The 17236-nt window shown below is 43.5% G+C and overlaps 1 protein-coding gene across 1 annotated transcript in view; it reads left to right on the top strand.

Annotated features, from left to right (window-relative positions):
- The window catches only part of METTL24 (methyltransferase like 24), an 88921-nt gene that overhangs the window by 27467 nt on the left and 44218 nt on the right, over positions 1-17236 (top strand). The window contains exons 2-4 of the mRNA XM_054568892.1: positions 2129-2227; positions 8732-8871; positions 15530-15758. Coding sequence (XP_054424867.1) covers positions 2129-2227; positions 8732-8871; positions 15530-15758 — 468 coding nt within the window. The remainder of the gene's footprint in view (positions 1-2128; positions 2228-8731; positions 8872-15529; positions 15759-17236) is intronic.

The raw sequence follows: 17236 nt of genomic DNA, 5'->3' as shown, positions 1-17236 counted from the left end.
TGCCTGTTCAACCATCACAAGGCAAGAATAGCTCTAAGAAAAGGCTGTTTTTACAGAAAGGGTGCCCCTCAGGGCAGACTGACTACATATTTTGTGGGGCCCAGCGCAAAATGAAAATGCAGGGCCTCTTGTTCAAAATTAAGAATTTCAAGACAGTGTCAGCAGAGCGTGAAGCCAAACACGGGCCTCCCTGAATGCCCATGAAGCCGGCCCTGCCTAAAGGGTTCCCGGAAAAGGGGCAGCCTGTGGGAAATCCGTGAGGGCTCTTTAAGTCTGGAGGGACTGCAGGGTGCTCAGCTGCTGCGAGGCGAGGCGGGGCAGATCTGGCCGGGCAGTAGTACTGTGGGCTCTAGGGACTCTATGCAATGAGTCAATGCCTAACCTGGAACAACCCTTTATCACTTACAAAGAGTTCGCATTTATCTCAGACGCTCAGTCCCGACTGTGCTGCTCTTTCCCAAGCCCACACACCTGCCCTCACACTGCTAGCCTGCTAGCTCCCCCGCGGCTTGCTTTCGGTTTAACCCCGAGTCGTCTAGGCCGCCCCATCTAAGAGCAGCAAACCACACTTGTACTAAAGCATCTCAGGGCTAACCTGTGTAGATGTTTCTTTTTTGGACGATAGACGGTTCTTGCCATAATACTGGTTTTATTTTGTCCAGGTCCCCATAACAAAACACCGCAGTCTGAGCGGCTTTATAGACAATAGAAATGTGTTGCTTATGGCCCTGGAGGCCAGAAGTCCAAGATCAGGGGGCCAGTGTGGTTCGGTTCAGGGTTGTAGACTGCCTCCTTCTGGCTGTGTCCTCAGATGATGGAAGGGCCTCGGGAGCTTTGTCGGATAGCTTTTATAGGGGCACTGATGCCATTCATGTGGGCTTCACCTCATGACCCAACCACATCCCGGAGGCCCCACATCCTAATATCATCACATCGGGCATTAGGATTTCAACATAAAATTCGGGGATGGGGGTAGGGCACAAACACTCAGACTATAACAACACCTGACTGAAGAACAATGCATATACACGAAGGGTCCCTTTATCTTGTCCCCTGCTCCCTTCTTCACCATACAAGGGAGTTTAGGGGACTATCCCAAGCACTTTGCAAGAATCCCTGTGCCAAGATGCCCAAAGTCTTTCCTGACACCAGACATTCACCCTGCCAGCAGCTGAGCTGCTCTGGGCTCCCCCCATTTCCCCTCTGTCCCTGGTCCTTTCCCATCTTGCCCCGTGAGCCGAACTCACCCCCTGACAGTGAGTTTCCAGGAAGTTTCCAGGCGGTAAGAACTACAGGTGGGGGACTTGGAGCTCTAGCAAGGACCTCATCACTATTGCTTCCTTTTGACTGGAGGGATACCCACTTTTGTTTCTTCTAGACCATCGCCTTCCCTCAGCCCTGCATCCACACCACTCTTACTACAGAAGGTCTCTCAGGGTGTATTTCTAGCCACTGTGCCCATAGGAGCTCCGCATGCCTTCTGCTGAAAGGCGAGGACTGCCTCACAGTGCTACAGGGCCACCCTTGACAGCTTGGCTAGTGGCAGCTCTGGGCACCTTTGCCACATGTGCAAGGTCCCGGAGGCTAGGAGGTCTGGGACGCTGGGTGGCGCCACCGCATCTCCCTGCGGCCCCACCTGTCTCCCTGAGCTGGGGAAGCTGCCCAAGTGCCCCAGATTTCAGGCATCACGGTGCTGAGAAAACAAAACTCACCCTCAGGGAGGCGCCTATCTCTGAAGCACTGAGCTTTGGAAACAGTAGTCGATAGGAGAGCGCTGCTTCTGAAAGGGGAGCAGCGTGCCCTGCAACACAAAGCTGCAGCAGGAGAGCCAAGTGGGGTCAAGCGGAGTTTGCCTTTGATGAGGAGAGTCAGACATCCCCGGGGATGTCTTTGCAATCTCCTGCTTAGCCTGGTAGTTGGGCTTTCTCTGGCCTCATTTGTCTCTCGGTGACTGATATGGTCCTAAGGACAGCAGTTCTGAACCAGCTCCCTGCCCCACCCAGTGCAGGCAAGTTTGTTTTGCAGGTGGCTGGGGTGGCCTTGTTGCCTGTCTCACGTGCTAGGCCTTTCCAACCCCACCCTCAAACTCCTCACCACTTAGACACCGACTGTGTTTTCTCTCTCGCAGGGTCCCCGGTGGCACATAGACCTCCAGCCTTGGGCAGGCCCTGCTCAGTCCCTGGATGAAGAAGCCTTGAGATTCCTGAGATATATCAGCACCACTCAGGTTGTGTTTCATGCACAAAGGGGTTTGGAGATGATGCAAAAGATACTGATTGCCCTTTTTAAGGAAGGATTTGTCAGAGAGGGGGTGGGGAGGTATTCAGGCTCAAGATAGGGACTTGAGAGGAACACGGTTTCCGAGGCTCTGCTGCTTAAGTTTACCCACTCCCTTGGAGGCAGATAAGGATGCCTTCCATTTACATCAGCATCCCCTCTCTTCCCTCCTGAAATGTTTTAATGATTCATCCCGATGTGTTTTAAGGATCCACTTTAGAAAATTGCTTTGGAAACCCATCTGAAGAGACAGATTCGTACCCATGAGTAGGCAGTCAAGTGTGTCAAAACCCTCCTCTGGGGGTTCAGCTTCATTTGTATCTGGAGGAATCCACCTTTTTCCTTTTCTGCCACAGGGTCTTGGCAGCCAGCGATGTGCCAGGCCAGAAAGCACGGGAGGCTTTGCACGCAGTCCAAAGAGAAGCTTATGAATCCAGAGGCGTTCTGTTCTTTAGGGCACCTTAAATCATTACTGAGCGCTGGCCTGTGTTAGTGACATAACATGCTGTGGCAGCTCCGGCCCTGCTCAGCAGGCTGAGTCAGTGCCCCAAGCAGACAGAGAGCTCGTCCATTAAGGAGAGTCTATGGCTCTTGACACGTTAATCAGGAGGTTCCATTCTCAAGCAGCCTGATCTGGGGGAGAGAGTCAGAAGAGGAAATGAAGGCCAGAGGGAAACTTCAGAGGGAAACCTGAACTGAGAAGTGCGAGTAAATTAGCAACTCAGACTGCCTGTGAGGCCTAAGCCCGCTCAGGAAGCCTCACTGCGGGGCTGGTGTGGCGCTGGGGACCCCAGTTCTTTTGATGTCCCTTCAGCCCACAGGCTCTTGGCCCTCCACTCTTCCTCCCAAATCGCACTGGCAGTAAAGCCCATTTTTCATCCAGGGGAGAGAATATATTTCTAGATCTTTAGAAGGCTAATTTAGGGGTAGAAGAAAGTCCCATTTCTCATATGATGTGGTCAATCAGGGATTTTAATATTTGTCACCCAGACATGGAAGTAAAAGCTTGTTGAATTAATTGTGAGTAATGGGATGATAAATTGGTCCCCGTGCTTTGCATAATTTTTATCTTATTTTGCTGCTACAGATTAATTTGGTGGACTCACACAGACTTAATTAAAATACTGAAATTGTAACTTTACAGTTTGGTTTTATGTGAAGGAGGAGAAGCTGGACCTCTTACCTGTGACTTGAAGAAGCCCTTTAAGGCCCCTGAGAAAAACGAGAGATGTTAAATTTATGATTCGAATTTGAGAACGATGGGCTCCACCCCTCAAAATAAATTGACCAAGTGAAAGCCTCTACATTCCATTTAATATGTGTTGCAGGTTAATGTTCTGTAACTTCTAAAAGGCATATTTATTTAGAAGAAGCTCTTGAGGCATGAAAAGGTCATCTCATGCTCCTCTTAGATCTTTCCCATGACTTATGGACTAAGAGAAAAAAAATTCTTAAAAAAAAAAAAAAAGGCTTGCTACAATGTGCCCTGATGGTGTGACCCTGGGCAATTTATTTTGCTTCTCTGTCTCTCACTGTTCTGATCTTGAAAAAGAAAAGTACTAAATTATTTCTAAGGTCCCTCTCAGTTCTGTGACCTTGTACTGTGCTGAGAATAGTGTAGGGCTGTTATTTTTTGAGCACCTCTTACGTGCCAGGAACTGTGCGAGGCCCTGGGGATTTATATAAGTCTCAAGAGGCTAATAAGTTGGAAAGGCAGAGAAATGGATGTACAATGATTATTCAGCTTGATGGGTACAATAATAGATACTTGGTTGATGAAGCTGGTTAGGCAGATTGTCCTCCAGAAAGGATGAGATAAAGTTCTAGACCGCACAATGGTTTTGTAATCAGTGGTCATTTTACCCAGTTAAGTCCTGTGTTTTTATGTACTTCCGGGTCACTCAGAGACCAGCAAGTGGGAGCTCATCAGAGATGACACTTGTTATTAAATAGAACCCTTTACTACCCAGTGCTTTCTCCCCTTTCTACATAATGCAGAGCTTTTGAGCTGCTTTGGGGGCTTATGATTCATTTAGAACTCATTTTGGAAATGAAAATTTATAAAACTGGCAGAATATTAGAGTCCCTATTACCTAAAATTTTCAGTTAGCAGAAATGAGTCATAACAGGCAAGGAAAAGAAATTAAACCTCTGAAGGTACTAAAGCAAATTCCACCCCCATCCTCTTCTGCATTTTAAAATAAAAAATTATTTTCCTCAAATCTGTATGCAAACGTGTACAGCAAGGCTCAGCGTGTCATATGTTTGTTATTGATTTATTCTTCTTCAATTCAGTAGATATTTGTTGAGCTCCCCCTTTGTGGCTGACACTGTGTGGGACACCGGCTGGAATACCAAGCCTGAATTAAACTCCCTCTCCCACTGGTAAACAGCTAGAGTGCAAGAGAGTTGTATGTTCTGTAGCAGAGTAGGAAGCTCAGAGGCGAAAGCACAGAACATGGGGCAGTGTGGCTTTAGCCTGTAACAGAGACGGTGCTCCTAGGCTTGTGCATTGTGGTGATTCTGAGGGCATGATTGAAGCCCTGCGTTTTTTAAAAAATATTTTATTTATTTATTTTTAGAGAGAGGGGAAGGGCGGGAGAGACAGAGAGGAAAAGAAACAACGATTGGTTGCCTCTTGCATGTGTCTCGACAAGGGACTGAACCTGCACCCCAAGCATGTGTCCTGATGGGGAATCAAACCAGCGACCCTTTGCTTTGCAGAGCGATGCCCAACCCACTGAGCCACACCCGTCAGGGCAGGGGACCCTGTATTTATTTTTATGAAACATTAGAGGATACGGTGTTTGGGTTCAGTGTACAGAACACCAAGCTCATTTAATTAGGTATTGTTTTCTGATGTGAAAGACCATGGTTACTACTCTGAGTTTTGAAGTCGCTGATACACTGCTGTTAACTAACAGTTAAATCATAAATACAGTGCTCTGTTCTAAGGGAAGGCTCCAGATCTAGCTTTTCATGGCAACCCCCAAACCATATGCCTCTAGCAAGCATGCCTTGCAGTATAAAATTAATCTAAGCAACAGTTGCTGTTTTAAAAAATAAAATGTTTTAAACTCTCTATCCATCTCTCTCTCTCTCTCTCTCTCTCTCTCTCTCTCTCTCTAATCATCTATCCAGATACCTATTTTTCAGAATAACATAAGAACCTAGGTTCTGGAGATGCAGACTTTAGAACTTCATAACAATAGTGTTTATTATATTTATCATTACACACATGCACACACACACACACACATTGGGATAAAAACAACAAAAGCGTAACCCTTGAGATTTTACCTTCCATAATAATGGTATCATATAAATATACAGTTGGTCAGTGAAATGATTCTTGCCAGAAGTTCCCAAATTTTAAGGACTCCTTTTGCCCGGTTTACTTATGGATTGGCAGAATGGCCATTCAAGCTTTTGCAATACAAAGTAAAATAAAAATAAATTTGATTCCTTTAAGTTAAAGAACTAAAAAGCATTTTAGGAAACATTTTCCCCCCTGGAGTCTAGTTTCCTTGTCTAGGCCTAATTTGCTCTTATATGGCCAAAATTACAAGTGGAATTAGGAGAGAGAATGTGGGAGGGGAGCAGGGGAGAGAGAGAATAATTACTGGAGTTGAAGCTTAGCCTGGAGTTACTGCCCTCACTTATTTTCCTTGCAGTAGGGTTTATGGAAGTTCTGGCCATAAATCTTAACAAAGAAGTCTGAAAAATCAATATTTAATTAATTTTTAAGAGTTGAATTTTACCAAGTTCTCTTAGTCATTTTCAAAAACTAATGGTTAGTAAATGGTTAAAATGGAAAGACTGTTTTATTTTTGAAATAGGAGAGGAAAGGGGAACATTAGCAGAGAGACCGAATGGAGAAGAATGCCTATCCAACAGGGACATATCTGTGCAAGATGAAGCCTGTAGAAGAAGAAATGCTTAAAGTGTTTTTTTTCCCCCATAGACTAAAACTACTCCCGTTATCAGCAAAGAAGGAGCAGTTGAATCCCAAAGCCCTGAATCTTGACCCTTAATACATACCTGACTCCTACAGGCCTCTGGCTAATTCTTGATACTGCTGCTCTGGCTTTGTTAGCAGTGGATTTGGAGGGGCTGCTGCATTTACTTCAAACCTCTGCCCTAAGAGTAGCCTCTTCCCTTAATTTGTCAAAGCACAGGGGAGGCCAGGCTGAACATTTCAGTGGAGCTTTGCAGGGGGCTTCCCGTAAACTCACAGGACCACTGGCATAAGAATCACTGTGGGGAGCTTATTAAGATGCCTGTGTCATCCTCAAAGATTCTGATTTTACAGATCTGGACTGGCACCCAGGAACCTGCATTCTTAACTACCTCCCAGGTCCACCAAATGAAGGCGGACACACCTTGACAAACACCGTGGGAGAGGCCAGCGTTAGGCCAATGGCGTTAGGAGGGAATTATAAATCAGAACCTATGAATATCCCTATCCTAACCTGTCACTATGGCAGTTTGTAGGGAGAAGTACACACTAAGAATGATAGCAGATGAGCATCATCATGCCACTTTAATGAAAATACCCCAGGAAGCTGCCCTAGAGCAAATGGCTCAGCTTTGATGTCCGTGTGTGCTTTGGGGACCCACAGAGCTGCTGCAGGAGGCAGAGTGTGAACAGAGTGCCGATGGAGGTGCTGCTGTGTAAGGCACAGCAACTTGTCCACTGGTAAAAACAGGCTCAGCGAACACACAGCTCTGGCTAATTAGATTAGCAGCTTCTCCATTGGGTGGGTGGGGACTAAGAGGTGGGCAGGCAGAAGAATAATTTCCTTTTATCTGTGGGAGAATAATAGGAATGAATTAGACAAATGAATATGTTGACACACCCAGTTGATAAATGTATTCTGTACTTGTTGCTTGGGAGGAGGTTCAATTCCATTTATTATTTTTCCCCTCCTTTAATAAGTGGTTATAGACAGATACTGGGTTGAGGGAAAAGAATTTACGTATATAGGACATCACTTTTTTTATTGCTTTGAGAGAGAGAGAGAGAGAGACAGAGAGAAACATCGATCAGTTGCCTCCCATGTGTGCCCCGACTGGGGATCGAATCTCCAACCTAGGTATGTGCCCTGACCGGGGATTGAACCCTCAACCATTGGTGTACAGAACGATGCTCCAACCAACTAGACCACCCAGCCAGGGCTATAACGGTTCACTTTTTAAACTTCCCTCTAAAATGTCCAAATCCTAGAAGACTCTGTCATAGTCCCTGATGAGTAGTGCTAGGGTGATTGATTACAAGACTATATATAAGATTATAAGAGTAAAGGTGACGATGTATTAGTTGAGTAGATGCCACATAAACTCTTTTCAGATTAAAATTTTGGAAAATCAGTAAAATAACAGGATTGGCAAGCCTAGACCATCTTCTTAAGATGAAAATTGTTTGCTGTTATGTTTTCCAATGAATTAAAGCAGCAAACCTCAAAACACCTTTTCCGTCGGGGGCGGTCCGTGTGAGATGCGGCAGTGAGAGCTGCTGCGTGATCTGTGATGACGATGGGAGCTCTGAGGGACTGCGGGGGACGTGTGCTTGCTCAGTAACGTAAATAGCTTGGCCACAGGCTTGTTCTTTTTGGTTCCGGCAGCCTCAGCCGTGCACACTCTGTCAGCCTCAAACACAAGTCATAAACTCCTTACAGTAGGATATTTACTTCGTGTGTATTGGAAATTAGACTTGTTTCTACTTGACTTAGATGCTTGCTCCCTTTGGTTTTCTTATCTAATATTGATGGGTAAGTTAGCTCAGGCAGGAGCCCTTGCTCTTCTCCCCCAGGAAGACACTCTTTAGAACAGTGTATCACAAAACAGTGTATCTTAGCAGGGACTATGGATTAATTTCACGTGACCCCTTATCAGCTGTTAACCTTGGATAACAGGTGCTGTTTATCTGGGCCGCGGTGCCTCTCCCTTATCTGCTCGAGATAAGGAATCCATAATCTTGTATCCTTCTGAGGCCCGTGCCCTGGTCCTATCTCACAACTTCTAGCAGGAGCACGGTAACAGACCTCTGTGCTTTTGGAACACTGGTCTTCTTGTCTGGACTGTCCTTCAAGGCGTCAGCTTCTGTTCATCCTCCAAGACTAACACCCCCTCTGCAAAGCCTTTCCTGACCCCTATTCCCTGCCATCTGCATTCCCGATTTGCTCTCCCTGTGTGCTCTGTGCATATGGCTATAGCAGCTCTTAACGTCCCTTCCAACCTGCCTATAGCCTCCACAAGGATATTTATACTCTGGTACTTGGAATTCCTCTGAACATTTTTCAGCAGCTGGTGTTTCCCTGGGGAAGGGCGTAGTTAGCAATGGAGAAGGACATAACTCTCCTGTTATGGTTTTCAGGCACAAGGGAAGCAGAAGTCCCTACCTGCCATTTATCAAACGTTTTAAATTTTTCACATTGATTTCCAATCCCTACAGATCGCATGTGATCACATGAGCACAGACAGCCTGGCCACTGACTCCAGCCCTGCGAAGACGCCCTGGTTAGTTTGTCTTGATGACAGGTTTGGCTTAGCTCATCAAATCCGCAGCAAGCAGTGCCGTCTCTACTCTTTAGGGTGAGTACATTTTACAGCAGAAGAAAACAAAAACACTTCTGCAGGTGGCCAAGGCCTTTTCAGCAGCACAAAGTTATGAATGGATGCAGTGCCTAGCAGGCGCTGGGCTTTGCCTCTGCCATCACTCAGACTCACCTGTCTGGGATGCAACTGTGGGTCCTTGCTGACTACCCAGAGGAGCCAGGGCCACTTGCTCTCTCGTTCTGTGGGTAGTGATTCAATGTTCAGCATAATGATGATCCTTTTGGTGAAGTCAATGATTTCCAGCTACAATTAGAGCATTTTTATTTTAAAGAGAGGGAAAATTATTACGAATGCACAAAGAAAAAAGAAAGAACAGTGAGGATATTAGAAATTTTATATGCAGTTATGATGAGTGACCCGAAGCAAATGGGCACTATTGGATTTTTATGTGTGTGACAATGGTAAATCTCTGTACACTTTTATTTATTTTTTTGAATGTTAGTGACTTTATTTTTTTAAGATTTTATTTATTTATTTTTAGAGAGAGGGGAAGGGAGGGAGAAAGAGAGGGAGAGAAACATCAATGTGTGGTTGCCTCTTGAGCACCCCCAATAAGAACCTGGCCCGCAACCCAGACATGTGCTCTGACTGGGAATTGAACCGGTGATTCTTTGGTTTGCAGGCTGGTGCTCAATCCACTGAGCCTCACCAGCCAGGGCAAATCTCTGTGTACTTTTACATTAAACAAAGAAAGAAAGAGAAGGAACCTTGAGGCAGAGGGTGGACTCTGGTCCTGCAGGGGCCACTCTGTGTCATCACGGATGGGGAAATAAAAATAAGCTGTCCCAGACACTTTTCTCGGTCTGCCAGGGAGAGGGGTGGTGATTCCCTCTAGTGGAGAAGGCCTTGAGCCCCTGTGCTTGATGGCTTTTATTGAAAGGATTATTAGTGGGGCTAGATAGAAGGAAGGCACAGGTGATCACATTACAGCCGTATGTTAATGTTTACAGAGAATAGATGATGATTTGAAGAAAACAAATGGCAGGAACACACCTATTTACATGGGTCTGAGAGGAGACGAGTAAACATGAGAGTGTAAACACAAGAGCGCCAAAGGGTTTAGGGTCAGGGTCTGTGAATAATGTAAATTTCCTTCCCGGCATGAGCTGCTTATTATAGCTTTTGAGGGAAAAACAAAGCATGCTGCAAAGAATTTACTTCTAGGCCTGATTTCCCCTAGGAACCGCCAGATTCATTCTAGGGCTGTCTCCAGTATTGTTTCAAGCCTCAGCCATGTAGCAGGGGAGCAGAGCAACCAAGGGATAAGGAGACTCCTTTCAGACAGAATGAGGACCCCAGCCATATGAAAGCCAAGGGGTGAGGGTCTTTTGCCCTTTCTCTGTGTCCCCCAAGTCCTTCCCATGATGGCCCATGCAACTGTGCCTGCCTTAGGTTGCCCCTGCCATCGAGGGGTCTTACCCATCATTGACTAACCAGCCATCCTTCAGGGCCAAGCAGGGTGATGTGAGGGAGGCAGATGCTGCACCCCTGCCAGGGGGACAGATTTTGTCTCCTCAGTGGCCTATTTTCCCAAGGCCTCCTTGCTTAACTCCAGCCTTGGGGCCCTCTCGCCTCTCAGCGGGCTACAGTTCCTGAAACCAGACAGGATGTTTCCCAATAGAACCTCTTATGAAACAATGAGATTTTGTCAAAAATGTGGGAAATATTGACATTCAGTTATTCAGGCTGAAATGACCTAAATGTACAAATGGATTTAGTGAGCTTTTTGTAAAAGGGTGAATTTAAAGTAATAAAACTTTTATACCGAATACACCAGTACTCATTAAACAGTTCTGAACTTACAAATGCTATATGTCTCAAAAAAGGCAGGAGAGAGGTTTTTGTATCCTCAGCAGAGGATATGTATATTGATTTTAGAAGGAAAGAAGCGGGGGAGGAGAGAGAGGGAGGGAGGGAGAGAGGGGGAGAGAGAGAGAGAAACAATGATGTGAGAGAGAAACATCAACTGGCTGTCCCCTGTGTACCTGTAACGCCCTGCTCGACTGGGGATTGAACCCAGTACCTAGCTTAGTATTTAACGCCTTAGAATGATTTCATTTAAAGCATATAACTGAGTAAAATGAAACTGGGAAAGCTGTTTTTGTAGAAATTTTTAAAATTTCTTTTTGCTTTCCTTAATACCTCCAAGCCATTAGATAAGGTAGTTCTGCTGTAAGAGTTTAGATTATTCCATGCGAAAAGGTAGTTTCTTATTTTCATTTAAATGTTCACTATTCCAAATCAACTTTGTAAAGAGCAAGTGAGAACAGCTGAATTCTACTGGGAATAGAAATGTATAGATTATGAGGGCCAACATTTGATTCAAAACCTGAAAATGCTTAATTGAAAACTGGGAACCAAGTATTTGCTATGGCCTAAAAAAGAATGCCTGGGATTGTGGATATATATGCTGATCACACTGCTACTCAGGACGTAGGGGCCAGGCAAGCACCCCCACTTTCTCAGGTGAATTCCTCACTTGAGGGGCAGGTGAATAGCAGGCTGACCGCACCGCAATTGATGCTGACGGCAGAAAGAAAGCCAGGGCAGAAGCGGTGTCCCCGAAATGGGGTGCACGGGTTCCCAGCACTGGGAGCGTTGGGATGGTTGCGAGGTAGGTGCGAGGGCAGGTCGCAGGTGGGTCATTTGCCCCTACACCCAGGCAGGATGTGCTCCAGGCCCCAGGGCTGTGGCCACAGCAACCCCATACCACTGCTGTGCCCAGCCATTCCCACCCCAACCACGGAGCGTGGGTGCCGCTGCACGCGGGGTAAGCTCCCGCCTTCTGCCCTGTTTCCTACCCTCCTTCCACCCCCAAGACATGGAGCAGGCATCACCTCCACCTCCTCTCTGAGGTTTGACACATCTTTACTAGGAGCCAAAACTTTTTATTTTACAGTTAATGTAAAAGACTTTTTTTTCCCCCTCTGGGAAAGTGAACTGTGTGTGACGTTCATTTGAAAATGAAAATCAGATTGTTTCAGTTACAGAGGGTAAGACAGGAAAGGCACTGAAAAGGAACGCTATGTTATAAAGAAGGGGAAAGACAAGAGAAAATGAGAGGCTGAGGGTTCTGATAATAGTATCATCTACTGCAGAACCTCAGTCGGGTCTGCCCTGCAAGTCTTCTCGTGTGTACGGTGGAGGCGTGATGGTGGGAGCCGGCGGGGGAGCCGAGAGATGAGGGAGTGATCTAAAGTGAGGTGGGAAAAATCACCTATTTCATCCTTCATGTGAAAGACTGTATTTTAGGGGTAGGAGTGAGAGTGGAAGGGAAAACTGGAGATGGGGTAATACATGGATAAATATGTCTCATCTCTTTTCTAGTTCTCTGGAGGGTTGCACCATTTGGTTTCAAGACATTAATTCTCAGCATAAAACAGAAGACGATTTGATAGATAACACACGAGTAAGCAACAAGAGCCAATATTTTACACAGAAAATCTGGGACTTTCAATTTCCATGAGGTCCAATGACTGGACTTGCAGTCAGGAGCAATGACTGAATTCCAGAGCCAAAAATTTTCATCTTATTATAGTTTAATTAACACAGGAGCTCATAGTATATATGAATGAGGAATCAGAAAATCATGGACCCTAGGACACTTGTAGATAATTTTTTTCCTAATCACCCCCATGATATTTTAATACCATAGATATACTATGATCTATTTATGTAACATCTATCTGTGCCTTTTTAAAAAAGTATTTTATTTATTTATTTTTAGAGAGAGGGGGAAGGAGGGAGAAAGAGAGGGAGAGAAGCATCAATATGTGGTTGCTTCTTGCATGCTCTGTCCTGGGGACCTGGCCTGCAACCCAGGCATGTGCCCTGATTGGGAATCGAACCAGCAATGCTTTGTTTCGCAGGCCAGCACTCAGTTCACTGAGCCACACCAGCCAGGGCTGTGTCTGTGCTTTATATGTAAAATGAAGATGTTTGTGCCTCCAAGAATCAATTTGTGCCCCCTTAGGGGTAAGATCATCCATGTTGAGAATATATGTTAAAAAAAAAATCTTGGCATTTCATGCAATGTTATTTAATGAAAATTAATAATTATAAAATATTTTTATCCACTATTCAATGTCATTTATGCTTAGGAAAGCGTATTTTTCTCTAGTGGTTGGCATTCTATAGATTTAATTCCAATCACCTTAATAATTAGATAATAGATAATCTAATTGTCTGTATAAAAATAGAGAATCTTTTGCCAGGTTCTCTGGTCCCTGCTGGGATGAAGAACGGCCTACTGCACTCCTGGGGAAAAATGCTAATTCTTGTACCTCTTTCAACCCTTCTGCTCTCAAAGGTGCAGGTTAAACATTTTCCCTATAGCTGCTCTGATTTTATTTTTTAGGTTTTTTTAAACAGCTTTGTTGAAATATAATCCACATACCTCACAAATCACTCATTTCAAGCGTGCAATTCAATGTTTTTTGGTCACTATAGTAATTTTTACCACCTGTCTATCACTCCCCCAAGAGAAGCCTTGTGCCCAGTGGCCATCACTCGCGCTTTCTTTCCAACCCTCCTCCCTGCCTTCCACCTCACAGTCCTAGGCAGCCACTCGTCTGCTTTCTGTCTCTGTACATTTGCATGGTCTGGACATTTCATATAAATGGATGCATAGTACATGTGGCCTTTTGTGATTGGCTTTTTCTTTTCACATAATGTTTGTAAGGTTCCTCTGTGTTGTCCCATGTATCAGTACTTCATTCCTTTTAATTGCCCAGTGATATTCCATTGTATGGATATACTGCATTTTATTTATTCACTCATCAGTTGATAGACATTTGGGTGGTTTCTACTTTTTAGCTATTGAGAATATGTTGTTATGAAAATGCATGTGTACGTTTTTGTGTGGACATTTGTTTTCATTTCTCTTGGATATATACCATTTTAAATTCCTACAAGCAATGTACAAACGTCATTGCGAACACTTATTATTACTGGTCTTTTTGATTCTAGCTTTCAAAAAAATAGCCGCCTGATAGCCACCCGTGGCTAGGAAGTGGTGTCTCATGGAGGTTTTGATTTGTTTCTCGCTGTTGGCTAATGATCTTGAGGATCTTTTTATGTATTTATGCTCTGAGTTTCTGATTCCTGGGGAACATAAAGAACACTTACCTTAGTACTCTCAGGAATATTTTTAAAGGAGTAACCAAGGACCTAGAAGAGTGCCACATCCATCCCTCTACCCTTCGGTAGTTATTCTGCCACAGCAGGTTAGATAATGGAAAACGTAGTGGAGGTGACAATGTTCTGAACTCCGCGGGTTCAATGGGAGGTTGAAAATAGGAAAGAGGATCTCTTGGGTAAAAGGGGTGGGAGGTTTTGTGAGAGGAGTGCTGAATCTTTTCCGAGGCCAAAAGGATGGAGAGACTTGTAACTGAGGGGCATTAGAGAGTTGACATGCTGCTGAGCCTGTGAAGAAAAGAGCAGCAAAGTGGGAGTGAAAGGAGAGGACAAGGCAAATACAAGCATTAAGAATGAAGACTGTCTAAGGGGAGGATGTCTATACTGAAAGCTTGTTCTGTAGTTAACTAGAACGAGGCAATGATTGTTAGCCAGTGAGCTAGTATATTTCTCAATTATGAAATAACCTGAAACAGTAGAGTCTAAGAGAATGAAGTATTTCTGCCCTGGGCCCAGGTTTAGTCAACACGTTATAGGTAATCTGTGGGATTTTGGTATCTTAAATCACATCTAATTCTAGTATTTTGGGCAGGGAAGCTATAATCACCATTTAAAAAAATAATCTCTCAGTTAATTTCATGTTTTTCATTCAAATTGAGGCTTTATTCAAGGTGATAAACCTTATATGTATCACTAAATAAGGAATATTTTTGAACAAATTAAAAACGTTTAAGGATGTGAATTTTCCACACAATGTCCTCTCTATTGGATATTGGATACTTAAATATAATTGCTTTCTCCTGTCAATGTGGATTTTACGTGAGGTGCCTCTTCTGCTTCTTGAGTACTAGATCCACTAGGACCACATACCTTTGTCTTTTTTTTTCTTTACGGTGCTATTTTAAAATACACTCTATTTCTAAGAAAACAGCTGCTATCTTTAAGTCAAACTGCATGCACAGCACTGTGGCCATTGGAATGAAGACGGATTACCTTGTTAGCAGAATGTACCTGTCCCTACAGGGACTGGTCCTAGGGCTTACATTTTCAACAGATACGAGAAAATCTCTGAAGACAGCTGGGTAGTCTTCTTTGTTTCACTGCTACTATGGTTTACGTCTTTAAAAAAATTTTGATGTTCTTCTACATGTTTAAACATGTGATTCTCTGTTCTGTGTTTGTTTAGACACAGAACTCTTTCCCTACTTTCTTTTATCCAGAAGCTTTTTGCTATAATGCTTTTTGTTCTGTGTTTGTTTAGACACAGAACACTTTCCCCACTTTCTTTTATCCAGAAGCTTTTAGCTATAATGCTTTTTGTGAAAGAAGTATTATTGAATATGTACAGTTAGCCACATGTTAAAATAGGAGAGGTCTTGCTACATCTAAGAAAATTGGCCTTGAACTGTCATTTTTGTTAATCCAACACTTTTTTGCTTTATTACATTTTGGGAGGTGGGGTACATGTGTTTATTTCCATCCTCTTCTTTTTCTCCAGGCTGGGAAGTGATGACACCCATTTTGAGGTTAGCATGGCCAACAATGGATGTGAAGTCCATCGTTTTGACCCTAGTGTTAAATCAGCTCACATTCTGGAGAGTCAGCGCCTTTGGTATCACCGCTTGTCCATCAACTGGCGGGATCCTCATCCAGCTGTTGCTGCCCAAAAACTACACAGCAACACCAGAAAATTGGGAACAATTTTGAATGAATTTGGGCATCACAAGGTGAGATTTTTTTTCATTTGATTTCATAATTTAATAAAGTGGGCAAACTCATAAACTGTTTTATTTTAATGCAAACCAAGAATTGGATTGTTGAAGGCTCAGTATCTTTAAATTATATTTTTCAGTTACAGTTTACATTCAATATTATTTTGTAATTTGATTATTCACCAGTTTCAGGTGAATAGCATAACGGTTAGGCAATCATATGCTTCACAAAGTGACCCCCCAATATTCCCAGTACCCACCTGGCACCATGCCTAGATATTTCAATATTATTGGCCATATTCTCTATGCTGTAGTTTACATCCCCGTGACTATTTTGTAACTAGGAGGTCCAGTTTTAACCTTACCCATCACCCATCATTCTTTATAGCATCAGTTCTGTAGACATAAGGTTTTAACAACGATAGAGACAGTTAAATTGTTTTGAAAAATGTAGTTGCCTCTGAGTAGTGCTAAGTAAGGTTTTGGCTAAGACCAGACAGGAAGACTAAGAAACCTCCTCCTGGCATAGGCTCCAGAGCACCATTTCCGATTGACATTTGATTTAAAATTTCCAGACAGAGGAAACTACTTGTGTCAGCCTCAAATATAAAAAGTAATCAGACTCAGCTTTACTTTTGATAACAGATTGCTTGTGTATCATGTTTCTCAGTGTTGTAACAACTATTTCGAGTCTCTAGGCTCTTAAAAGTCAGAAAATATGTGTAGCTCTGATTAAAATGTACTTTGTAAAATTGAATGGACATTATGTGTGTTGCAACTGAGATACTTATGTTCAAAGGATGTCAAATCTCTACAAATATTTTATCATAAACGGATAGCAAAAAAAGAGACTCAAACTTTGAACTGTGTTCTTAAAAGCAAATTTTAGTGTAGAGCTGAGCTAATTGCATTTTGTGGGCAGATACTAGAGAAATTCTCCTGAGTGTACTTGGCTTATGTTCGATTGCCAACTCTTCCTGGGCTTCACCTAACTTGGCCTATTATTTCCAGACAGAGATGCCCTGTAATTTAGAACATGCCAGAATGGGTATATCTGAGAAGCAGTGAACATGGGGCTCAATTTTAAACTTCAGTTCACTGCTTCATCTTTAATCAAAGGGCTTTTCCTCTGCATTGTTCTTCTCCCTCCTCCTCCCCCCCGCTTCTTCTTCTTCTTAAAAAAAAAACAAAAAACAAAAACAAAAAAACCTGCCTTTAATTCAACAGCAGGAGCTTCTTTAGAATTCTTCAAAGAATTTGATGTTCTTTTAACATGTTATTAACTATTGATTTGTATTTTGCTTTGCTACTGAAAGTAACTAGCATTTAATAGTTAGGAGCCTCAATGAAAAATTTATAGGATTTGGGGGGTAAAATCTGTGAACAGAACCCAATAGATTAAGAACATTTTTCAGAACTTTATTTTGCTTTTGCTGCTTGTTACCGTCATATACCTGTTTTTTTAACAGCTGAAAATTACAGGCTTGATTCTC

The sequence above is a fragment of the Pteronotus mesoamericanus genome, unplaced genomic scaffold, assembly GCF_021234165.1.
Source record: "Pteronotus mesoamericanus isolate MK-2021 breed Mesoamerican mustached bat unplaced genomic scaffold, CSHL_Meso_final contig_20, whole genome shotgun sequence".
NCBI classification, from domain to species: Eukaryota; Metazoa; Chordata; class Mammalia; order Chiroptera; family Mormoopidae; genus Pteronotus; species Pteronotus mesoamericanus.
Note: the sequence above shows the minus strand (reverse complement) of the source record. Positions and strands in the feature narration are given on the sequence as shown.